Source organism: Penicillium subrubescens (assembly GCF_028828155.1).
Source record: "Penicillium subrubescens strain IBT 31985 chromosome Unknown utg000001l_segment0_segment0, whole genome shotgun sequence".
NCBI classification, from domain to species: Eukaryota; Fungi; Ascomycota; class Eurotiomycetes; order Eurotiales; family Aspergillaceae; genus Penicillium; species Penicillium subrubescens.
In genome coordinates, this window is record NW_026643151.1 from 2,507,196 (window position 1) to 2,530,782 (window position 23,587).

General features: G+C 50.7%; 8 protein-coding genes across 8 annotated transcripts; 7 read left to right on the forward strand and 1 right to left on the reverse strand.

Annotated features, from left to right (window-relative positions):
- Positions 1-939: 939 nt before the first annotated feature.
- Positions 940-3,306, forward strand: N7473_000840 (protein phosphatase 2A structural subunit TPD3; the record flags this gene model as incomplete). The annotated part of the gene is made up of 9 exons (XM_057146780.1): positions 940-1,002; positions 1,088-1,193; positions 1,262-1,413; positions 1,468-1,959; positions 2,031-2,145; positions 2,204-2,348; positions 2,410-2,510; positions 2,576-2,913; positions 2,968-3,306. 9 exons carry the CDS (start codon positions 940-942, stop codon positions 3,304-3,306), a joined length of 1,851 nt encoding a protein of 616 aa, XP_057014666.1.
- A 964-nt stretch (positions 3,307-4,270) lies between these two features.
- N7473_000841 (ferric reductase-like transmembrane domain-containing protein) lies at positions 4,271-5,237 on the forward strand (the record flags this gene model as incomplete). The annotated part of the gene is made up of 2 exons (XM_057146781.1): positions 4,271-4,577; positions 4,657-5,237. 2 exons carry the CDS (start codon positions 4,271-4,273, stop codon positions 5,235-5,237), a joined length of 888 nt encoding a protein of 295 aa, XP_057014667.1.
- Positions 5,238-5,792: 555 nt separating this feature from the next.
- Positions 5,793-7,640, forward strand: N7473_000842 (putative capsule-associated protein CAP1; the record flags this gene model as incomplete). Its single annotated transcript, XM_057146782.1, has 3 exons — positions 5,793-5,852; positions 5,945-7,524; positions 7,589-7,640. 3 exons carry the CDS (start codon positions 5,793-5,795, stop codon positions 7,638-7,640), a joined length of 1,692 nt encoding a protein of 563 aa, XP_057014668.1.
- Positions 7,641-8,371: 731 nt separating this feature from the next.
- On the forward strand, positions 8,372-10,008 carry N7473_000843 (alpha/beta fold hydrolase; the record flags this gene model as incomplete). Its single annotated transcript, XM_057146783.1, has 3 exons — positions 8,372-8,546; positions 8,645-9,123; positions 9,196-10,008. The coding sequence occupies exons 1-3, from the start codon at positions 8,399-8,401 to the stop codon at positions 10,006-10,008; spliced, it is 1,440 nt and encodes a 479-aa protein (XP_057014669.1). The 5' UTR covers positions 8,372-8,398.
- Positions 10,009-10,553: 545 nt separating this feature from the next.
- Positions 10,554-14,486, forward strand: N7473_000844 (uncharacterized protein). Its single transcript, XM_057146784.1, has 6 exons — positions 10,554-11,182; positions 11,261-11,288; positions 11,356-11,462; positions 11,539-12,123; positions 12,175-12,860; positions 12,921-14,486. The coding sequence occupies exons 1-6, from the start codon at positions 11,150-11,152 to the stop codon at positions 13,789-13,791; spliced, it is 2,310 nt and encodes a 769-aa protein (XP_057014670.1). The 5' UTR covers positions 10,554-11,149; the 3' UTR covers positions 13,792-14,486.
- Positions 14,487-15,887: 1,401 nt separating this feature from the next.
- Positions 15,888-17,319, forward strand: N7473_000845 (uncharacterized protein; the record flags this gene model as incomplete). Its single annotated transcript, XM_057146785.1, has 2 exons — positions 15,888-16,141; positions 16,206-17,319. 2 exons carry the CDS (start codon positions 15,888-15,890, stop codon positions 17,317-17,319), a joined length of 1,368 nt encoding a protein of 455 aa, XP_057014671.1.
- Positions 17,320-17,914: 595 nt separating this feature from the next.
- Positions 17,915-19,425, reverse strand: N7473_000846 (putative cysteine dioxygenase Cdo1). Its single transcript, XM_057146786.1, has 5 exons — positions 18,904-19,425; positions 18,754-18,825; positions 18,559-18,696; positions 18,446-18,503; positions 17,915-18,359 (listed from the first exon to the last, which is right to left on the reverse strand). The coding sequence occupies exons 1-5, from the start codon at positions 19,165-19,167 to the stop codon at positions 18,229-18,231; spliced, it is 663 nt and encodes a 220-aa protein (XP_057014672.1). The 5' UTR covers positions 19,168-19,425; the 3' UTR covers positions 17,915-18,228.
- Positions 19,426-19,759: 334 nt separating this feature from the next.
- N7473_000847 (GTP-binding protein RBG1) lies at positions 19,760-21,379 on the forward strand (the record flags this gene model as incomplete). The annotated part of the gene is made up of 9 exons (XM_057146787.1): positions 19,760-19,780; positions 19,862-19,925; positions 19,994-20,068; positions 20,135-20,171; positions 20,237-20,307; positions 20,362-20,699; positions 20,757-21,113; positions 21,167-21,287; positions 21,360-21,379. 9 exons carry the CDS (start codon positions 19,760-19,762, stop codon positions 21,377-21,379), a joined length of 1,104 nt encoding a protein of 367 aa, XP_057014673.1.
- Positions 21,380-23,587: the final 2,208 nt, after the last annotated feature.

The following is a 23,587-nucleotide window of genomic DNA, read 5'->3' on the forward strand; positions in this document are numbered from 1 at the left end:
TATCTGTAGAACCACCAAATACTTCCTCTAATTACAGTCAAGGTATGAGAGTCAGGGGCTCATCTTGAAACGGGACATGAGGCTTCTTCTGGAGAATTGCTAAAGCGACGATGTACAATTGCTAATTCGACGATGCATCCTTTATCCTGGTTGAGCGTAGGTAGTAATGGTATTTTTATCTTCAATGGGAATATCAACTTAGTAGGTCCAAAGTCTGAGTCTAGAATAGGAACCAGAGAAACGAACAAACCATATATGCTCAATCAATCTTATTTGAAAGGACTTTCTGGATAAATTTTGCATTATCTTTCCAATGTCTTTCGAATCATCTTTCTTGATAGCATAGATACCATCTCTGTGGCCTATCGTTTAACTCGTGTACTGCTAAGCTCATTATGAAAATTTGTTGGGGCTTCAAGATTATAGAACCTCACGGTGAAAGATAGTAGTACCAATACTACAATTAGCCAGAACGAGAGGCGTATCATCAAAATAGCAATCGTGTATCGTCGCTCTTGCAAATCTCGATAGTCCGGCCCCGATCTCGAAAGGGACATGAAGCTTCAAGGCCACGCGGTATGTAATTTACGCCCAGCCGCAGGTGTTTTGATGGTGAAAGCTCAGCGCGAAAGGTGGACTGTCCGGCGGCCCAAAACCCCACGAAACCTCGCTCCGTCGACCTTCCCCTTCCAATTAAACCTCCCACCCCCTCCAAGTCCAATAACTAACCCGTTCACGGGCTCCGTTGCTATATTCGCCATCGAAGCTCATGCAGCTACACCCCTCCTCCTATCGCCGATAATTTTCTTCCCCCGGGTGGCTCTACCAAAGACCGCCCCCGATATCAACCCTTCCTCAGCACTGGGACCGACCACCCCAATCTCCCAGTTTACCCCCTCCTCTCTTGTTCTATTTTAATACACAATCCGCACATACGCGATGGAGGGCCAAAACGAGAACGATGAACTCTACCCCATCGCGGTACTCATCGATGAGTTGAAGGTATGCGGCTGCTCCGCTCGGCTTTGCTTCCCCTCCACTGGTGGAGGGGAAACCAACTGGCCCAAGCTCACCCTCAATGTCATAGCACGATGATGTCCTCCTCAGACTGAACGCCATCCGTCGTCTATCTACGATTGCCCTGGCCCTGGGCCCCGAGAGGACCCGGGACGAGCTTATCCCATTCCTGGACGGTTTGTCTCCCTCCGGACCCCACCATCCTTCTAGTCACCGAGATGCGCCTAACAAGTCCTACCTATAGACTCCGTTGAGGACGAAGACGAGGTTTTGACCGCGCTGAGCGAGGAGTTGGGTAACTTCACAGAGTATGTTGGGGGGCCAGAATACGCGCACGTGCTCCTGTCACCGCTGGAGAACCTGGCGGCGATCGAGGAGCCTCTGGTTCGGGAGAAGGTTGGTTATGCTATGTATGGTAGCGGGAATGGTATTGCTGACCGTCAGAACTAGGCTGTTGAGTCGCTCAACAAGGTCTGCGATCAGCTGTCAGAAAGTCAAGTCGAAGAGCACTTTGTCCCTCTGGTCCTCCACCTCTCCAAGGCCGACTGGTTCACATCCAAGGTCTCCGCAACAGGTCTGTACTGTTCACCATACCGAAAAGCCGCGCCGGCGCTGCAGCAGAACCTCCGACAGCACTTCGGAGCTCTCGTACACGATGAAACCCCGATGGTACGCCGTCAAGCCGCCAACAACCTGGCCAAGTTCGTCAAGGAGATGCAGTCCGACGTGATTATCGATGAAATGATACCCCTTTTCCAATATTTGGCCAGTGATGATCAGGACAGCGTGCGTCTGTTGACTGTGGACATCTTGATCGCGATCGCCGAGGAAATTCCCAAAGAGCAGCAGCCCAGCCACGGTGTGCTGTTGACATCTCTGCGCACTCTCTTTGAGGATAAGAGCTGGCGGGTCCGCTACATGGTTGCTGATAGATACGAGAAGGTCAGAATTTGCCTATTTGGTCCCAAATGCGCGCGACAGAACCAAGACTAATCCCAATTCATCCATAACAGATTGCCAAGGCTGTGCACGAGGAGGTTGTTACACGCGACATGGTCCCCGCATTTGTCAAGCTCTTGAAGGATACCGAGGCTGAGGTCCGCACTGCAATTGCTGGCCAGATTCCTGGTATGTTTCTTATGTGCTATGACTATGACGTCAAGAAACAATCTAACAACATGAGTAGGATTCTGCAGCTTGATCGACCGTGATACGCTTCTTAATGAGATCATGACTAGTGTGGAAGACCTGGTGTCTGATCAGTCTCAGCACGTCCGTGCTGCCCTCGGCACTCAGATTAGCGGTTTGGCGCCTATTCTTGGGAAGGAAGAGTCAGTATCACATGTCCTCAATGTTTGGAGATAGTCAGTCACTAATTCATTTCATGAACAGGACTATTGCCCATTTGCTTCCCATGTTCCTTCAGATGCTCAAGGACGACTTTCCCGATGTTCGTCTGCACATCATCTCGAAGCTCGAGCAGGTTAATAAGGGTATGTTTTTCGACATTTTCCCATTGCAATGTGTAATGTCCTAATCCATCTAATGATCTTCTCAGTTATCGGAATTGACCTCCTCTCTCAATCTCTCCTTCCTGCGATTGTCCAGCTGGCTGAGGACAAGCAGTGGCGCGTGCGCCTGGCTATCATCGAATACATTCCCCTCCTCGCCAGCCAGCTAGGAGTCAAGTTCTTTGATGAGCAATTGAGTGACCTATGCATGGGATGGCTCGGAGACACCGTCTTCTCGATCCGAGAGGCTGCCACTCAAAATCTGAAGAAGCTCACTGAGGTATTTGGCGTGGAATGGTCAAAGGAGTCTATTATTCCCAAGGTGATGGCCATGGGACAGCACCCGAACTACCTTTACCGCATGACCACATGCTTCGCTGTTTCTGTGAGTCTCGAACGTGTTGCTGGCCCCAAATTATTCATATACTAATGTTTCCAGACCCTCGCCCCCGTTGTCACACTTGATATCATCGAAAGCTCTCTTCTCCCCATCTTGGACCGACTCGTCTCAGATGAGATCCCCAACATCCGTTTCAACGTCGCCAAGTCCTACGCCGTCCTGATTGATACTCTGCGCCGCCTGCCGGAGGACAAGACCCTGGTCGAGGTGGAAAAGTCCGAGGAGACTATTACTCCCTCGCCCAAGGCCCAAGATTTGATCCAGCAAAATGTTCTGCCTAGCCTGGAGAAGCTGCAGGAGGATGATGATGTTGATGTCCGCTATTTCGCTACTACTGCCGGGGGCGCTCAGGAGGAGTCCATGCAGACTTCCCCTTAAGACAAGTTGTCGATTGACTTGGTGTTGATGACACCATATGAACTACTCTCTTAAGCCCGCCTATCCCATGCGGGCGAAACAAACAACGACAGAGCGCCTGCAGAACAGCTTGGGCATGAGCATGGGGCATCCTGTCAGTTTAGAGAATAGCCAGTTTTGGGATGAGATGTCTTGATGGCGTTTTTAATGTAGAGGTTTTTTCTTTACTCCATGCATAAACGAATCGTCTATTTCCGCTTTGAGGTAGTCATAAAAAGCAATCACGGCAGTTTGAATATTTTTCTCGTCTTGCGAATCAGAAGCGACTACATGGCTTTGCATTCTCTTGTGACGGTTCATTATTCTTTCGTCTCAGCCTCAAGGTTTGAATTCGGCCTAATTGAGTAGGTCAAAGGGCCTACAGAGATTTGATTTCTCAGTTTCTCAAGATCCGAGGAATCTTGTATTGAATTTATTGTCGAATCGTATGCGTAAGCGCAGATAGGACGCTGATTTGCGACTATGGAAAGGCCGATTGGACTTCGGAGTTTCTTTGTGTATACTTGAGGAAGATATTCGAACCACCTTTATAATTGACTCTACATACCCAATCAGTGGAGAATGATCGGGAGGTTCCAATTGAAGGCTTATTGAATTCTTGTGGATGTCCCTGTGAAGCCGAGGATTGGCGAGTAAGATCAAGTCATTTGTCAGCGGGTCCAGGGCATGGGGTCTTCCTAGGACACGTAAGAAGATGACACCTTCTAGTTTGTCATACAGCACAAGGTCAGCAGCATTTACGCAACATACGAGTACCTGTTGAAGAAATAACACTGGCCATGTCACTCTAAAAGATATTTGACTCCACGACGTTCCGATCTGCGCTTGGCGATAAGCTCCACCATCAACACCCGGCATCCTCGAGTCTGGTCTCTTGCAATTGTGATAGCTGTCTAGTCAATTGACCAGTGTCCTTTTTCGCATCATGGATTTCTCCTGGCATTATCGTTTTGTCACCCCTTCCGAGGAGGAGAAGCTCCTGCGCCGGGAGCTCCTCGACCTGCGAGGATCCTACGCGCAATGGTCAATCATTGCCGTGATCATCGTGCTCCGAGTCTATCAAGGCTGGGCTAAGTCAGTTGCTGAGATTGACCCCAAACAGCGCCGCGGGCCTACTTCATGGTGGGATCGTCCGATTGTTGCTGGGTGGCTTGAGACCCGTCGACAGTATGCTCTCTGCGGGTTGTGGCTCTTGTGGCTAGCCAGTCTTTCTGTCTGGAACAGCGGCGATGGTATGTCCTTGATTCCTTGCTTCAGATGCTATGACACTTAGCAATTGGTCGAATAAAATTGACTGATTCAAACCCACAGACTACATGCATCTCACAAAGGCATTGGGCCATGTTGCGCTCTCACAAATCCCTCTTCAAGTCCTGATGTCTCCGGCAGCATACATCTCGACCTCTAAACCAGCAGCTTCCTCAATTTTTTCATTCGTCACATCCATTCCCCAAGCGACAGTGACGCCATACCACCGTCTGTTCGGACGGATGGTCATCTCGCCTCTGCTCGTGGGCCATGCAACTCTCTACTTGTCGTTCTTCATCCAAACAAGTCATCCGGAATTTGGCTCGCTTTTGAATAAGCGGGTGCGTGACCTGGATGTGCAATGCGGTCTGTTTGCTATAAGCATGGTGATTTCGCTTGTTTTCTATGTGCGGCCTCGAGGCGCGGTGTCGAAGACTGGCACCCAAGGACGGTCTACAGCTAGCTCGATGCAAGAACGGAGACGTTCGTTCTATTATGGACACCTTTCCTTGGTGGCCTTGCTGTGCTTTGCTGCGTATTATCATGTTTTGCAGGCGCAGAAGTATATGACTCAGGCGCTTGGTGCCTTCTTGGTCAATGGGGTGTTTTCGTGGGCGGTTGTTCGATGGGGGGAACGCAAATAGATCTTGTTGGAACCAGCCCAGTAACTACTAGAGTAGACTCGGAGTGGATTAAATTATTGGTATGGTACATGAAATATTTATGTTCATTGTTTTGAAATTGAATTCAATCAACGTTGAATGAGATGAAGATCAAGGTCACCGGTGCTTTGCTGGATCGGAATTCAGGTCCCAGGGAGATCCTATAGGACACTAGGGAGATATCGAAACGCAGAAGCTGTTCAAACAGACTTAAAAAGACTGGAACGGGGACTAAAATAATGTTTAATAAGAGGATTGCAACAATGATTGCAAAAACAATTGAAAATCGTAGATAATTGCCAATGTGATTCTAGAGTTTGTTTGCCACCAACAGTCGGCTTGGCGGTTAAGCTGTCTTCGGCCCCCAAGAGCGAAAGGCCCAGGCCAGGTTAATAATAGCACGCCGAACTCCAGACCACCTTCCCTATGGAGCACTCTCCCTAGACCCTTTTTTTCCTTGTCCACGCCCCCTCCCCCCTTCTCATCTTGGCCGTTGAACCTCTCCACTCGGTTCTCATGCCTCTCTCAAATGGCACGATGCGCACCCAACGGCTGATCCTTCTGCTCGCCATCGTCCTCCTCGCATGCCTCTCGCTCGTCCTCCTCCGTCCCGAGCCAACTCCCCAAAATGAACCGCTAGACCTCCCTCCCCCGAACCCATCAAACACCCTCAACTCCATCCGGGCCAGACCTCCTACCCGCCCGAGAAAGTGCACCCGGTCTCCAGCCTGATCCAGAATGCGCAGCAGAACTTCGACCATGTGCAGTCGCGCCAATCGAAAACCCTGGCCGAGGCGGTCCAGGAGTACCAGCGCCGCTACAAGATGCATCCGCCGCCGCATTTCGACAAGTGGTTCCAGTTCGCTCAGGCCAAGGGTGTAAAACTCATCGATGAGTTTGACTCCATCTACCACTCCCTATTGCCATTCTGGGCCGTGGAGCCAGCGACCATTCGCGCCCGCGCTCGCGAGACCCTGGGCTTTGACAATGCGGTGATCGGACTGCTGATTCGAGATGGCAAGGTGACCTTGACGGAAGGTGGTGGTGACGGTCGCAAGTGGCAGCGTGACGCCACGGTTGGCATGATGAAGGAATTCGTCAAGTATCTGCCAGATATGGACTTGGTCTTCAACACCCACGACGAGCCCCGCGTGGTGATCCCTGGAGAAGACCTCCAGCGTCTGGTGCAGACTGCGACGGACCAGGCCATTCCCGCTGCCTTCAACCGGAAGACCGCGACCAATGGATGGTCGCCTCGTGCTGCTGACTTGAACAAGGGCGATCGCATCGACGAGGTGCGCACAACTCGCTTCAACCGATTTGCTCACCAGCCGACCTGGACCAACTCCCGAATTTCTTGCCCTGTCGATAGCCCTGCCCGATCTCTTGACGAGGACGCCCCGGATAATGACACCTCCTACGCGTACGGCGAATTGGGCTTCATTTACAACACCAGCGCCTTCTCCGATATCTGCCACACTCCTTCCCTTCGATACACGTACGGCTTTTTCGATCGCCCGAATGCGTTCGACGTTGTTCACGATCTGTTCCCAGTCTTCTCGCAAAGCAAGATCTCCAGCTTCCAGGACATTCTCTACCCGAGTCCCTGGTATTGGGCAGATAAGGTTCCCTACGAAAAATACAAGGACTACAGCTGGGACGCCAAGTCTGATCGCATGTACTGGCGCGGGTCCACGACTGGTGGTTTCTCACGTGCCGGTGGCTGGCGTCGTCAGCATCGCCAACAGTTTGTGGACAACGTCAACTCGCTGGAACCCACCAAAGTTCTCGCACAGCAGCAAGACGGCTCATGGGTCTCACAGAACGTCAGCCAGGATATCTACCGTGATTCATTCGATGTCAAGTTCACGATGATCGGCCAATGCGATCCTGATGACTGTCACGCACAAGAAGAATACTTTGACGTCGTCAAAGCTGCTGGACAGCAGGATGCATGGGCCCACAAGTATCTGGTTGACATTGACGGAAATGCGTTCAGTGGTCGATTCTATGCTTTCCTTCATAGTAACAGCTTCGTTTACAAGATTGCGATCTTCCGCGAGTGGCACGATGAGTGGCTGAAGCCGTGGGTGCATTATGTGCCGCTCAGTTTGAAAGGCAATGAATATACGGAGAGCATGCGGTACTTTACCCTGGAGGAAGAGGGTAAGAGGGCTGCCCCTCAGATTGCCACCCAGGGCCAGCAGTGGGCACAGCAAGTATTGCGGAATGAAGACCTGGAGGTCTGGTTCTTCCGCCTCCTTCTGGAGTAAGTTTGATCTATCTATCACATGGTATTATATGCCCTTGCTAACATCAATCTCTTTTGTTAGATATGGCCGTCTAGTCGACGACAAGCGCGACCAAATAGGCTACACCCTCTGAGTGTCGCACCTATCTTCATTCTCTGTTCTTTCTAGATGTCGCCCTTGTGTATATACCCTAATATCCCCGCCTATCAGCTGACTGAACTCCCGATTCAGCATCCTGCGGGACCTCAACGAGATTACGGCCTTTTCCCTTCTGTTGGCTTTGTGCCTTTATTCCTGACATGTCGCTCTCCTTGCATCATTCCAACTATGTGTTAATACCCTTTTTTCTATTCCATTGAACCACAGCCAGACTTATTTCTGTTGTCAGATCTTTGACGTTTCTTTTTTACTTGATCTACCTGCATGTGTGAAAGGGAAGTTGGCGTTTTCCGAGATGGGAGCCTTTGTGGATTTTGTCCGATGCTGCATCTCGATGTATATCCTTTAAAATACGATAAAAGCATTTGTATCGATGATGATTTTCCAAGACCCAGGGAGATGGGACCTGCATAATTTTCCCATGTAGCAGAATGCAGAATATCAAACCTTATGCAAATCTGCTGAGCCCCGAAGTGGCTAGGGCTGCGAGAGAGCGGGCCCGTCTTGGGGCTGACTAAACCAGAGTGACGAAACAACCTACCAAGAGCTGCCAAAGATCCGAGGTCCCCCGCTGATGGAGCTCTCGGAGCTTTTCTTTTGGGCTACTGTACCGAAGACCGTGCCTATGCCGCTAGAATTTCAGTTGCTATAATAATTCTACTGTGCTGCTTACTTTCCCAAGTCTCTTACCCCTGTTCAACAGATGTGCCATTGACTGGTTGTCGCTCCATCATGGGCACCTTCATCACCAAGGCCGTTACCAGGCTGGCCGCCTTTGCCTATGGTCTCTTCACGTTGTTCCTCTATGGATACTTGGCCACCAGAAGAGGCACATTTTTCAAGAAACGCACTGAAAGACAGAATCTTGAGTTGCAGCTTGGTTAGTCAATCATTTTTGACCCATCTCTATTCATTTTCTTTTGGTTGCCAGACCATATTGAATTAAGAAATATCTTTACTGACATGGTGGATCCATAGCTCGCGATCGTCTGTGGAACCTCTCCAAAGACTACGCCGGTCTTTCCCACTACTTTATAACACTCCAAAGCGGATTCAAGTTCCATTTTATGAGCAATGCAGCTCCTGGCTCCCCATCTGCATTAGTGTCCGATAGACCGCTGGTTATATTTATCCATGGATTCCCCGACAGTTGGGCCATTTGGCGTCATATCGCCAGTTCACCATCTCTACAAAGCTCCGCTAATCTCGTTGCCATTGATCTGCCCGGATACGGTGGTAGCGAAAGTCTGGAGAAATACACGGCTACCGCCGTGTTGGAGAAATTGACAGAGCTCATTATCACCCTCCGCGCACAATATGGCGTTGATGAGGGGACCCAGACGAATAAGAAGCGGGTCATCATTGTTGCTCATGACTGGGGTTGTGTGCTGTCGATGCGACTTGCTGCTGAGGCACCGTCGCTGGCACACCGGTTCATTCTGTCTAATGGGCCGTTGGTATGTTTTCTCATTGACACCTAGTTTTATCTCGGCCTTTCGGGTATGAATGCTTATGTTCTTCTTTGATAGATGAGCTTGGCCGGGTCTAATGTCCGCCGCATGCTAACATCGGCATCTAAAATGTTCAATACTGCCTTGGCTGCTCCACTATCATCTCGTGCCCCATTGCTCCAGGCCCTGCGAACACTGGGTCCTTTGTTCCGCCAACTCAAGATGTCGGGCTACGTCTTTGCCATGCAATTACCTCCTACGCTGGTAACTTACTTCCTCACGGGAGGCAACTACTCCCTCATGGCAGGCATTCACAAGGGATCACACGGACGAGGCGAGTTCACCCCCAGTGACGAAGGCACCTCCATGGCCAGCAGCATGGGCCCATCCCTCGCCGAGTCCAAAACCCAAACCGCCAACGGCGACTCCTACCCAGCCACCATCAAATATACCCACGATTTCGCCAACATCCTAAACATGGCCGGGTACTACCGCGACGGCGCATCCATATCTCGCTGGCGCAAATCCCCCCAGACAGTCGCCAACCTGCACAGCATCTCTGGCGGCCCCGAGCTCCGACGTGCGAACAGCGGAGCGGGCTTACTGGACGAAGGAACCCCCGGTGCTCTGCAGGCGAGCTCGACCGTGTTCTGGGGCAAGCAGGATATTGCGCTGAATCCGCAGATATGCCTGGATGGAATGGCGGATTATCTTGTCGCGGATAGTCAGGTCGTTATGCTTACTGAGTCGGGCCATTTCACGCCGATCGAGCAGGAGAGTCGGGTTGCGTTGGTGAAGGCTGTTGAGTGGGCTGTGAATGGGGAGAAGGGCGATATCGGCTCCGTTGTCCAGGAATGTTATCCTAGCGCTAAGGTCATTGCGCGGCGATGAATGCGGGAGGGGGATAAGGCTGAAGAGGATGTGGAATTGAATTGTCTACTCGGGGAGAGATGACTTTTTATGTCGGTGGTTTGCTATGAGTTTCAGTGTGTGAGTGATCTATTTCGAGTTCTTTTGCTAGGGAGGATTTTTGTTCTAATGATGTACGAGGGCGTCTTGCATAATTGTGACGCGCCCCGACCACCTCTCGGGCCCCCGAAACGGCCACCGGAGGCTTTTGTTTTTTTTTTTTTTTTTTTTTTTTTTTTTTTTTTTTTTTTCTAATTCTCCAGTCAGTTTCAGGTAGACAGGAACTGGATTCCCGAGGGCAACTCAGTTCCTAGGCTACATGGCTATATGTTTATGTTTTTAAGTCAAACAGAATTCATCTTGAATTGAGATCAAACAGTTAAGATCGGACACATAATGGCGGGTCTTCCGTCCCCAAAGTGGATTCGGTGAGGGGAAAACGGGAAACCCTCAGATCATCGGAGTCACAACTTGGGGATTTCGTGAAACTTGTAACGACTTGGTCGCTGTAGAACTAATTCAATGGGATGATTATCATCTCTTTCTTTGTGTGCATCCAAACCCCCTCTTTATTTCCTAGGTAGTAATCTCCACCTGTCATCGTACTTCTTCCCGCCACCCCCGCCGACTAAGTGAGGAGCTCTCGGAGCTTCTCCATCTTAGCTTTCCCCAACCTTCGAAACCCGAACAACCTGGTCAACCTTTTCAAACTTTACCAACTCACGCTCGATCCCTCTTCTTTTTCCTTTTCTAATCCCTAAACTGTTTTACCCCTGATTGACCCTCACGAAAACCATTCTCTCACCTTACACAGAGATGCTGCAGTGCTGGTGAACGTCAACCCGTTTTCGTCCGCTCGAACTGTCCGGTCCAGGACTCCTCCTCCAGGTACCACAGTCCCCGTAGGGACCGCCTTGTTGACGGGGGCCAGTCCGAACTGAATTGTCGCGCCACTGAACAGCGCGTACCCTCTCCCCCTCTTCACAACCCACGATAGATATAGGCATCGGTCGGGCTCAATCCTTTCTCTCCTCCGTGGAAAGATTGAGAATTTGTCGCGTTGCCTGATTGTCCTGGAAGGAGAGACAGTTGCCCGGAATCTCGTTTTTTGTTGAGGGACGTCATGGCGTCCGAGCGGAGTGCCGTTTACTGCACGGTTTGGCCATCCCCTCTCCCTCCTCTCCCTTCTTTCTGGATCGGAATTATGGAAAGCTAATGGAGATTTATTCGCCAGCTCCTGTTGAGCGATTCATACCTGCCGGGTAAGCAATTGGTTACTTTATGCGTGTGATCGGCGCTTTGGATCTAATTCGAGGCTCTTCGATCTAGGTGCTATGGTCCTGGCGCATTCCTTGCGCGACAATGGCACAAAGGCGCGATTGGTGGTCTTGTACACACCGGAAAAACTGCGGGAAGCAACAATCAACGAGTTAAAGGTGTGTTATCGTCTGAGTTGCAGAGCAATTGTATCCGTTTGAACTATCTGCAACTAACTGGCTTTTGCTACCCCAGACCGTCTACGATGAATTGATCCCAGTGTCCTCACTGGTCAACGGCACCCCCGCAAACCTCTGGTTGATGGATCGTCCGGATCTCATCGCAACATTCACCAAAATCGAGCTCTGGCGCCTGACCCAATTCACGAAAATCGTCTACATCGACTGCGATGTCGTGGCCGTCCGCGCTCCAGATGAACTGCTCAAGCTCGAGGTCGACTTTGCCGCGGCACCGGACGTCGGCTGGCCAGATTGCTTTAACAGTGGGCTGATGGTGCTGCGACCTAATCTGCAAGATTACTATGCACTGAAGGCGCTGGCGGAACGGGGCATTAGCTTCGATGGTGCGGATCAGGGTCTGCTCAATATGCATTTCCGGGACTGGCATCGGTTGAGCTTCACGTATAATTGTACCCCGAGTGCGAACTACCAGTATATCCCTGCGTATAAGCATTTCCAGGGGTCGATTAGTTTGGTTCATTTCATTGGGGCGCAGAAGCCGTGGACTTTGCCGCGACAAGTGGTGCCGTTGGAATCGCCGTATAATCAGTTGCTGGCTCGGTGGTGGTCGATTTATGATAGGCATTATCGGCCGCCGTTTGTGAGTTTGAACCGGGAAACTTGAGGTGATTTTAGACTAATCGGTTGTTAGGTATCTACTCCCCAGCTTGAGAGTGGCGCGCGTGCTTATCTAGGTCGTCCCCTGTCGGCATCAAGTCATACGCCGAAGAGGGTTCATTTCGAGGAACAACCTGGGGAAACCTATGGTGAAGTGGTGACAGAACCTCAATATGTTCAACCTAGTGACGATACCCCCGCAAACTTCCATTATGATGCTGCTCACACCCATGACATGCCAGCTCCCGTGCCAGTTGAACCACACACATCAGTCGGACAACAGGCACAAGATACTACCTGGCAGCAAGATTCCGGTGACCAAGAAGCTACTCATGATACCCAGCAGACAGTACAGGGGTATAGTGCACCAGTGATTCCAGTACTGAGCGCAGTCCCGCAGTATGTACGCGGCGAAGAACATGTTTCGACATACATTCCGCCACTGCCCCATGCTCAAATACCGGCTTTCCAAGTCCAGAGAGAATACCACAGCCATTACCGCAGCTCTCACCAACAGCATGAAACCAGTCATCACCAGCAACCTGACGCTCCTCCAGAGCAGCACCACCACCCACAACCTCAAAGCTCGGGTCCAACTATTCACCACCCACAACCCGTAGCACCCCCGAGACCTGTGAATGAGCCGCGCCAACCTTCACCTCCTCCAGAGCCAGAGGTCCCATCTTTCGAAGCGCCTCGAGCAGAATGGGATGCCTCACGGTAAGAATTTGATTTTGTACTTGTTTCACTATTCAAGGGTTACCTGCTTACACTTCAAAGAGAGCCACCACCACTGCAATCCAGGCCAGAGGCAGCCAACCTCCACCACCAAACTTACGCCATGTCCGAAGATACGGCGCTGTTCCAACCACCGCCGTCTTACCCTGAGGCACCTAAAAACATGTACTATCAAGTTCCTCCGACCAAGCCAGAGCCACAGCGGGTGACACTATTATTCCCTTGGGAAACCCATGCGCCCAAACCCACCCGTATCTTTGCTCCAGAGCACCCTCTCCCTGAAGCCTCATCACTAGAAGAACCTCTCCCAGTGCCACCCAGCGAGTCACCATCTCTACCTGAGATCTTACCACTCCGAGTCCCCTACGAGCCCTCCGCCGAGACCTGGGATTCATACACCCGCTCCAACGCATGGGACGAAGACCCGCATATCCAACGTTATATCGAGTCGATTCAACAAGCACGACGCGCCCCCACACAAGTGATATCAGGATCCAGCCACCCAAGCACGAGCACACGGTCCAGCCAAGACCTCACCAGCTCATCCACAACGACCATCTCAGGACCCCCCTCCGGCCACCGGCCAAGCATCATTCTCACCGACTTCCCCACCGAAGTCGAGCGCCCCAGTCTACCTGTGACGCCTGCGCCAATCCATCGCAACAGAGGCATTGGCATCGGCGGCGACGGCGACGGCGACGGCGACGAGTATGATGCTTCCGGCACGGCTGCCCTCCCTGCTGCCGAGGGGGTCCCAAGCCAGCAGGACTGGGTGGGTGTCACGGTTGATGCGTTTTCCGAAGTCCTCCGAGCAACGTACTTATTATGGCGGTTTACAGAATCCCCTGGCCAGTCTGGAAGAACTGCGCCGCCGGCAGTCCGAGGTTTTGGAGCACCCCGAGCGGTTAGATGAGCGGCTTGCTGCGGTTGCGAGAAAGCCCGGGACTTATTCTACAGAGTGAGGATAGGCCTCGTTTGCATTTACTAATGATTGGCCCTCCGGCCCCGGGGGTAGCTGCATCTACATCTGCTTTGTGTAGAATGTAGTTGCTAGTGGGGAACGTGCAGTTCCTGATTTGGAAGTATGATTATCGTGTTTTGGCGATGATTTAGCGGAGAAACTCCTAATTTTTCTTTCTTTGTTGTTTCCTCTTCTTTGCAGCCTCTTTTACTTTTTCATTGCTCTGCCTGATTTCCATTTTTTCCCTTTGTGTCCTGTTTGAGATACTAGGGCGTCTTGCATACGTCCCATTTTGCATTTTGTACATTGCATCAAGCATCAGCTCGTCCACAATGAATTTCTATCTTCCGCATTCCAAACATCCATTTAAGAGCTTCTTCCCCCATGGCCATCGCTTAAATTTCCTTTATTTCCAAAACAATTTCATTGTGGATGTCTTCCCCACTCACAATACACTCTTATCTCCAATGCCGACCACAAACCCCGAACATGAATAAGGCCGGCGATCCAGCCAAGCTCGCTAGGAGAAGAATTACTCCTTGTCCCGCGTCCTTATTCTTCACCACACAAATAGACCTGCCTGATTATATGATAGGACCGACAAGCCGCGGGCCTAGGGGCGCCAGATTAACTAGAGCCTAGCAGAGTCTAGCACGCGTCGGCTGCGAGGACTAAAGCCAATGAGCGGGTCGGGAAGAAAAATTAGGAAGATGCTTATCTACGCCTAAAATTAACTTAAAATCGGGTGGCGAACCGGTGAGTGAAAATAGGCGGTCGATTCTGGGTTCTGCTTGGCTGCTGCTTGGCTGTGAAATTTCGGACGGTGGCCGCAGTGGCTTACGTAGAATTTGTTTTACTTTTTAGGTAGGTACAGCACTCATTAACAATATGATTCTGGATCGTTGGTGGCTGATGTTGTTAAAGTTTTCTTGTTTCGGATTGTTCTTCCTCTTCGTGTTGGCTGATGTGTGGCTGGTCTCGTGACTCTGGATGGCGAAACCCTAAACGTCCAACTTCGACGTCAAGATTCTTCCAGGGACCCTGGCTCGGAACTTTTGAGCCGTGTACGCGTGTCGATTGCAGAGATTTCTTCTTTGTGGCTTGCTGACGGGCTTGAAGGCTTAGGGGAGGAATATTGAGCCGCATTTCCATGCCTACACAGGTAGAATTCGGACATGCCGCATTATCATTCCTGCTGTGCAGCTTGGCAACCCACGCGACAAGACAGCACAGCCAGCTGCCAGTTTTTCGAATGGAATCACACTCATGGAAGGCTCGGAAAGTCTAAAACACGTGGAGTACTCCTCATACCGGGGAGTCTGACCAGTCCTCCGAGGTGCACGGCGATCGGTTGGGGATTCATCCAAAGAACATGCATCGCGAGACCCTCCCTACGGAGTCCGCTGCCCCTCATCCCCAGCTCTCGCATCGTACGACCAATCTTCTAGGACTGAATAAACTTATTAATTGAATAAATCCGTAATCCGTGAGGGGAAACGCCCTCAACGCAACATCATTAGTCATTTGGGTGACCTTTTTCATTACCTACATGGTCTCCATCGCCCCGTTATAGTCCCCATTCCGGGTGTCTGATTGGCTGATAATCCGAAAGTCGGCCCGACTGACAAACCAAACACCAATGACGGACGCCCACGGAATGTTCGGCGGGTCTTCCATGGGACGTTCGATGCAGATTTGGTGCAGATTTGCCTCCCGGTGGCTCCCACGGGGGCAACATCGGCCCTGCGGAGAATGGGGGGATACCGAAACTCAAATTGGCAGGCTGGTGAGATTTCTGTTATTAATTGAATCTGTACCCCAGTCCTGAGTTCCCCCGTTTTCTTCTCTACACGACTCCTCTTTCCTCTCATTCTTATACTTCCTCTCGCTCTTTGCTTTTAGTTCTCTTGTTTCTTGTTGGCTGAGTGACGACCTTCAAGACAAGGCTACTGTGGGATTGACCTTTGTGGATCTAGTTCAGCATTAGCATTGTTCTTTGATTTTTATTCTTCTATTGCTGCTGTCTATTGATCAAGTTTCACGTCAATATGGAGTCCGTGACGCCCCAGCCTCCGGCCTATCACAATGACAAGATTGGCGAGCAGAAGCACACGCCTAACTTTGAGGAGGAGGGTGGCCTCAAGCATGGCGAGGTCGCCGATGCCTTCGGTAACGAGGAATATGCCGAGATCAAGTACAAGACTTTGAAGTGGTGGCAATGTGGTCTGCTTATGATTTGCGAGTCTGTCTCGCTGGGTGTCCTGTCATTGCCCTCTGCAGTGGCTACATTGGGCCTGGTGCCGTGAGTATTTCCAATTCCATAATGACCAGAGAAGGACGAGTATTAACATATCTTCTTTCTCCAGTGGTGTGATTCTTATCATTGGCCTGGGTCTGCTGGCCACTTATACTGGATATAACATTGGCCTGATGCGTGAGCGTTACCCGCACATCCAGAACCTGGCTGATGCCGGTGAGATCCTGCTCGGTCGGTTTGGCCGTGAGCTCTTCGGAGCCGGTCAATTCCTGTTCTGCATCTTCGTCATGGGCAGTCACATCCTGACCTTCCGCGTCATGATGAACACCATCACCGAGCACGGCACATGCTCGATCGTCTTCAGTTTAGTCGGCATGATCATCTCGCTCGCCCTGTCCATCCCCCGCACCATGCGTGGCATGACCTGGATCTCCTTCGCCTCCTTCCTCTCCATCTTCAGCGCCGTCATGATCACCATGATCTCCGTCGGCGTGGAGGAGCATCCCGGCCGCATCATCGAAGCCACCGTCGAGACAAACCTGTACACCGCATTCCAGGCCGTCTCCAACATCGTCTTCGCCTACTGCGCCCACGTCGCCTTCTTCGGGCTCATCGCCGAAATGGAAACCCCCAAGGACTTCAAGAAGTCCCTCTTCATGCTGCAAGGCTTCGAAATCGTCCTGTACCTCACCGCCGCCGTCGTCATCTACTACTACGTCGGCACGGACGTCGAGTCTCCCGCCTTGATCTCCGCCGGCCCGCTTATGAAGAAGGTCGCCTTCGGCATCGCTATCCCCACCATCGTCGGCGCAGGCGTCGTCAATGGCCACATCGGCCTGAAGTACATCTACTTCCGCCTCACCGCCAAGTCCGACCTGATGCACCAACGCAACTGGAAGTCCGTCGGTCTCTGGCTCGGACTCGGCGTGTCTTGCTGGATCGTCGCCTGGATCATTGCCGAGGCTATCCCCGTCTTCAGCGATCTGAACTCCCTCATCAGCGCCCTGTTCGCTTCCTGGTTCAGTTACGGTCTGTCCGGTGTTTACTGGCTGCACTTGAACGCGGGTCAATGGTTTGCTTCCCCGCGCAAGATTGCCTTGACTATTCTGAACGTTGCTATTGCCCTGTTCGGTCTGGCGCTTTGCGTGTTGGGTCTGTATGCCTCTGGCACGGCTATTCATGATAATACCAGCAGCGCCAGCTTTAGCTGCTCTTCTACTTAAGTTGAGAACCTGGTGCAGTGGTTTTTATGTTTTGATGTATATGTTTTGGGATGCGTTTTTTTATATGGATCATTTGCATATTTGCATATAGATAGCTTGGTGTTTTGCTTTGCATGGCATGCGTTTCTATAGAATAGAAGCTAGACATACAAATACACATTACTGGCTAATGAAGTCTCTCCTTGAAAAGTAGCTTGAATGTTTTGAGATGCTAGTGTCGTGAGGATCATGGTCTGGGATACCTGGGACTACCTATTCACTACCTCCATATGTCAGTAGTGCATGCTGAGAGACACGAAATACAGCACGGCAGACTCAGATGCATTTCTTGGGCCTGAACGGCAGTCAGCGTACAATGATACAGTGGGGCTCAACACGAGATTACCTGTCTCAAGGAAAACGCCCCGAACCTTCAAATGAGCTATAAGCGCCCTGCTCAAACTTAGAATGTCTCGGGTTCTCATGCTACCCCAAATCTTATTTGGAGTTTCGGAATTATTAGTCACATTTACCATAAAATCCGTGAGTTAGTTTATACCCCGGTCACTCCAGAATGAAGCGGGGCCCCGGTTCTCCACGATATTCAGTAGGTGGATTGATCAATGGATAATTGTCATTCAATCATTAATAATGGCTATGCTGATGTGCGGTTCACTAAGGATGTGGAATCCACAAATGACAGGAAAGGGGGCCATGTACAATCGCAGAATCGAACCCCATGATGATCTAGGGAAGACGCTCAAAACATTGAGCGTGCCAGAAGCTCTCCACCAAGGACGCTGTCTAGGACAATGGCAAAAGCAAATGTAAGGATATCCGAGGGGAAGTGGTAGGAGTGGAGAGACACAATCTTCAGACCTTCTCTGTTCACAAGGGAGTTCTGCCCATCTTGGTAAACGGGACTGTATCTTACTCATGTCCGTCGTTGAGCCGTTTGCCACGGACAGAGTAAAAGTTTGTTTGTTTGATGTGAATAGACTTGCCAGTTTTCTCGTCAAAGAGACAGAAACCGTAATTGGCAGCATTAGGGGGTGTGTAGACTGCAAAGAAATTAGTATCAAGTGGTAACACAAATGAAGATCACACTAGAGAAGGGTTGTCTGGGTTGAGACTCGGGCTCACTTACGATGCAGTGAAATGGCAAAGTCGTCTGGGTCGGGATTGGAAATCCTGTGAAGACCAAGCTGTTGCAGTCAGTTAGCATTCTGATTGGCATCGTACTCTGAGATCATGACGAACCTTGTCCGACATGTAAGTCACCTGGTTTTCTTCGTAGGTGGTTTCCCGAGTAATCTGAGGTGGTGATGTCTCTCCTTGCTCGATCTTCTTCTTATCTGGCCAAGAGTAGAGGGTCTCTCTGAGCTTTCCCTTAAGTATCTGTTGATGAAGTTAGGATGTGGATCCGTCATATAAGGTCTGCTTAGTTGACTGTACCTTCATCACACAGTGTGCATTTGCATGGTCATGAATTGCACTACTCTTCCCGGGACTCCAGACAAGAATCAACTGATTAAGATCAGAGTCAGGAAATCGATTCGAAACGGAGTCATCTGGGCTTGGATAGAGTATTGAGGATCGACTCACCAAGTTGCTCTTGCCATTCCCCTCATCGATGAGATTTCTGGTATAACCCCGGCTGGCATCACCCAGAGCATATGGACCCCATTCTTCCTGGTTCGAGATGTATCGCTCCATCAAAAGTTGGATATTCATGGGATCAACATCATCAGAGTCAAGACCTGAGCTGGGCCCGAGAGCAGCACTTAGGTCCTCGACGAGTTGTTCGAAGGCCACGACGGACTTTTCTGTGTTGACGGGCGAACCAAATTCGTTCTGAATGAACGGCATTGTGAGAGCGAAATCCCAGTATCAGATTTTGTTGACTTTGTTGACAGTCGGATCAAACCATACACGTCAGGCTCAAACCGGAAGGCCCGTTATCGGACTTGCACTCGGGATGTAAAATGGGAAGAATGCTGCTCTTTTATGCACTTCTCCCGGTTGAGATCAAGATGTGCGAATCGATCATTCCAGCGTCACCATGTCACACAAAAGTAACGCAGATGCGATTAACCACCGAACTTCGGAATGACGAGATTGAACGACTTGATGGGAGAACTGTCTGGTCGCCATCTTTAAAATTCCTGCCATTTTGAGAGACGATAATCGATAAGGAGTATATTGTGGCCTGAGGCAGTAGCATTCATGCCTGAAATAGTAGGCACACAATGACATAGATTAGTGCCTCAGGCCAGCACCCCGCCCTGACTAAGAAAGAGTGCCACAATTCAAAGATTGTTTCTCCGTCAATTTATCGCTTTCGCTGCGAATTTGTCCTGCTACACGACGAGGGAGTCAACTAATCTCGAGTGACTCCTGTTCCTTGTTGAAATAGAACACATACACTCTCTCCCGACAGACATATATTTCAACCGCCAAAATGTCGACTACCATTGACAAGGTTAGTGCGCCGCCTCGCTCTGCTCGTTCAAAATCAAATCGCATCGCAGACAGTCGCTAATCAGGGTATGGCTGGGTACAGATCAAGGAGATCGAGACCGAGATGGCTCGGACTCAGAAGAACAAGAACACCTCTTTCCATTTGGGTACGATTACCCCGCGAACAAAGACGCTCGAGACCAATAAAAATCGACCGGACTGACAATCGGTGCAGGACAACTGAAGGCAAAGCTTGCGAAGCTCAAGCGAGAGCTGTTGACCCCGTCTGGAGGAGGTGGTGGCGGTGGTGGTGAGTGCTGCCCAATATTGAACCTCTGTGGGTTTCCGGATAACCTCTAATTTTGACGTTTTATAGCCGGTTTCGATGTCGCGCGTACTGGTGTTGCCAGTGTGTAAGTCAAGACTCGACGACGATACGATACTATTCAGAAAAGCAGGATACTTATGGCGAATACAGTGGCTTCATCGGTTTCCCCTCCGTCGGCAAGAGTACTCTGATGAGCAAGTTGACTGGCCAGCATTCGGAAGGTGTGTCTCGAAGAAAGATTCCTGCGTTGATCAATGGCTGATATCGTCGAATAGCTGCCGCTTATGAGTTCACGACCCTCACGACTGTTCCCGGACAGGTTATGTATAACGGTGCCAAGATTCAGATTCTCGATCTTCCTGGTATTATCCAAGGTGCAAAGGATGGTAAGGGTCGTGGTCGTCAGGTCATTGCTGTGGCCAAGACTTGCCATCTGATTTTCATCGTTCTCGATGTGAACAAGCCTTTGGTTGATAAGCGAGTCATTGAAAACGAATTGGAGGGCTTTGGTATTCGTATCAACAAGTCACCTCCCAACATTGTGTTCAGGAAGAAGGACAAGGGTGGTATCGCGATCACAAGCACTGTTCCTCTGACCAACATCTCTCAAGAGGTAATAATTGTGTCTTCTCTGGCCCTGTGATCCACGACTGATTGAACTTGTTTTCAGGAAATCAAAGCTGTGATGAACGAGTACAAGATCTCATCTGCTGATATCTCCATCCGCTGTGACGCCACTATTGATGATTTGATTGACGTTCTAGAAGCCAAGAGCCGAGCTTATATTCCCGTCGTCTATGCGCTCAACAAGATCGATGCTATTTCCATCGAAGAGCTGGACCTTCTTTACCGCATTCCCAATGCCGTTCCTATCAGTTCAGAGCACGGCTGGAACATTGACGAGCTTCTGGAGATGATGTGGGAGAAGCTCAACCTGCGCAGAGTCTATACCAAGCCCAAGGGCCGCGCTCCCGATTACACAGCACCTGTTGTGCTTCGTGCTACGGGATGTACTGTGGAAGACTTCGTATGCACCTCTCTACCCGTGACGGTCAATTGAGCCACGCTAATCAGAGACAGTGTAATGCCATTCACCGAACGATCAAGGACCAGTTCAAGCATGCTATTGTGTACGGTCGCTCCGTCAAGCACCAGCCGCAACGAGTTGGTCTTGCGCACGAGCTCGCTGACGAGGATATCGGTACGTTTGACCCTGCCATCCAACAATCCACTGCTTTACCCCCGGGATCGAAACTAACCTTCCCGATTTTAGTGTCTATTGTGAAGCGTTAAAGAATTTCATCACAATTGTTGACCGTCATCGTCCCCGTGCACATTGACGAGTCAATCTCAATCACATTGGGTCTTGGCCCGTGGTCGGAGTCAGCACGAGTTTGCACCCCTGTATCTCCATGCTGACAGGTACGGGGAAGATTTGGGTCACAGATCCCCGTAAGACGCCACGGAATCCCAGTGTGGTCGGACGGCAAGAGAAGCTCTCTTCGCACGGACAAGTTTTCATCGAATTGGGGCCTCAACGAGTTCAGATTTGTCGAGGAAGGGATTGATCACTGGGCTGTGAACGAACTCTTTTCGGAGCCGCGCATACGCAGCTTGCTCAATGTGATTTTCATACTCCTGTGGCCCCCTGGTGCACTCCCGAGTGCAGTGTGACCTGAGGTCCACGAGGGAGCTCGTCGAGTTGGAGAAAGGCCCGATGAATTTGCATATCGGCCTCAGGGGCCGCACGAGGGGAAAGGTTGATGGATGTGTTTTTCTTTCTCTTTTGATCGGTCTTTGCGGATACAAGACTTTTCTTTTTCTCTTCTTTTTTTTCAGTTCTGGTTTCTTTGATACTCTGTATGGTCCTTGCAGCGACCGGCCCATATTGTTATGATTACCCTTTGATTCACTGTTGCGCGAGTCGATCCTCTTTGTTCGCATCATGAAATGGCAAATAAAAAGTTCTAGATCGACGCCTGGCATAGCAAACCGGACCAGACTTGCATAAGTACGGTATCATGACCTACAGTACCTCACTATCATCGCCACTCCGGGGTGTGTGGACTACTGTCAGAATTTTTCTGCACCATCCAATGAACGAATTTCTTGAAATTGCATTTTTGTTGCCCAACCGCCTTGCACTTTAATATCGAGTATGCAACCCACCAGGGTCTAAAAAGCAAGCCACACTCTGCCTTGACCGATATGCGACATGCATGGATTTACTGAGCCAGAGAGGGGTTCTCATGGGCCAATGATACACCCGGTATATAGGATGCCACGCTTATAGTATAGGCGCACTACTGTAACTAAACTAGAGATGCAGGCCCATATCCTTATCGGTCCCAGATGCCATGGCTGCTATCCCGCGTGAGTCGATGCCGGTCCCAACCTGGCGTCTTTCCATGTTGGAACATCTCCTATGCCGCAGGCGCACGACAATCCTTGCTAGTTAGTTAGAATTTTTGCCTTCTTCCTGATTAAACTGAACCCCGACATGACGGCTCAATTACTTTCTAACGAGGCTGGCAAGCCTCAGGGCAATTGACAACCAGCAACCACCCACCATCAGAAGATGTCACTTTTTTTCCCCTGTCAAGCCACCCCCAATCTGGAACTGAGCCGGTTTCCCCTTTCGCCGATCTGCCGCCGGGTTCTGGTCTGGAGGGTCGATTGATTCCAGTCAGCTCAGGTCAAAGCTCCGCGGCCCCCATGAGTTGACAGTTGACAGCTTCGAACGGGTGCGGACTCCCCCCTCCTCATCGAGTCATCGCCCATCTTCCATATCCACCTTTCCCTCCCTTTCCCTTGAAAGGCAATTATGGTGTGCATAGCGTGCAGAAACAGTCAGGCTGCGACCCTCCTTCCGCCCGCAGTGCACTGACCCTTCAAGCCTACAAGCTAAAGGTAACAGTCTTTTTTTATGGTCCCCCTCCTCCTCCTTCTGGCCCCGTCTGGCCCCTCCCAGCCCAGGCCCTCGTGTTGATTCGGCAATGGTGATCATGATGGATGGGATGGGCTCCTCAATTCGGGGGGATGCGTATACCCGCACGCTCCGCAACCTAAGGCTAATGACTCCGAGGGAATATCCGAGATCCGATAGGACTGCGGCGCTAGTTCAATGGCTTTTTTTGCCATGAGGGCCTGAGGGGAAGCGGCGTAAAGCAAAAATGATATGTCGACCGAGCAGCGAGCACGTTTTCCTGCAGTCCGTGTGTCCCTGCGACGTTCTTCCCTGCTCGGTACCAAAATTTGGATCGACCGTGTCAAAAGTACGGAGAGCCGAGGAGGAGAGAGGGGCCCCCGCCCCATCTATGCTCGATTCGAGTCGAGTTGAATCGGTAGGGCATGCTACTGTACCTACCCTACCCAGTCCACCATCTAGGGCCAAGCCCATCGTGTTTGTGTGCTGTTTAGGTAGGATAGGGCCGGGCTTTGCTCTGCTCTCGAGCTTCTTTCCCTGAATAGTCTGCGTTCATCGGGTGGCGGGATTGACAT

Coding starts and splice junctions, on each gene's coding strand:
- N7473_000844 (XM_057146784.1), top strand. CDS start 11,150: ATGGCGTCCGAGCGGAGTGCCGTTTACTGCACG. Junction 11,463..11,538: donor CAACAATCAACGAGTTAAAG/GTGTGTTATCGT, acceptor TTGCTACCCCAG/ACCGTCTACGATGAATTGAT. Junction 12,861..12,920: donor GCAGAATGGGATGCCTCACG/GTAAGAATTTGA, acceptor TACACTTCAAAG/AGAGCCACCACCACTGCAAT.
- N7473_000846 (XM_057146786.1), bottom strand. CDS start 19,167: ATGCCGTTCATTCAGAACGAATTTGGTTCGCCCGTCAACACAGAAAAG. Junction 18,826..18,903: donor GGAATGGCAAGAGCAACTTG/GTGAGTCGATCC, acceptor GATCTTAATCAG/TTGATTCTTGTCTGGAGTCC. Junction 18,360..18,445: donor CTTTGCCATTTCACTGCATC/GTAAGTGAGCCC, acceptor ATTTCTTTGCAG/TCTACACACCCCCTAATGCT.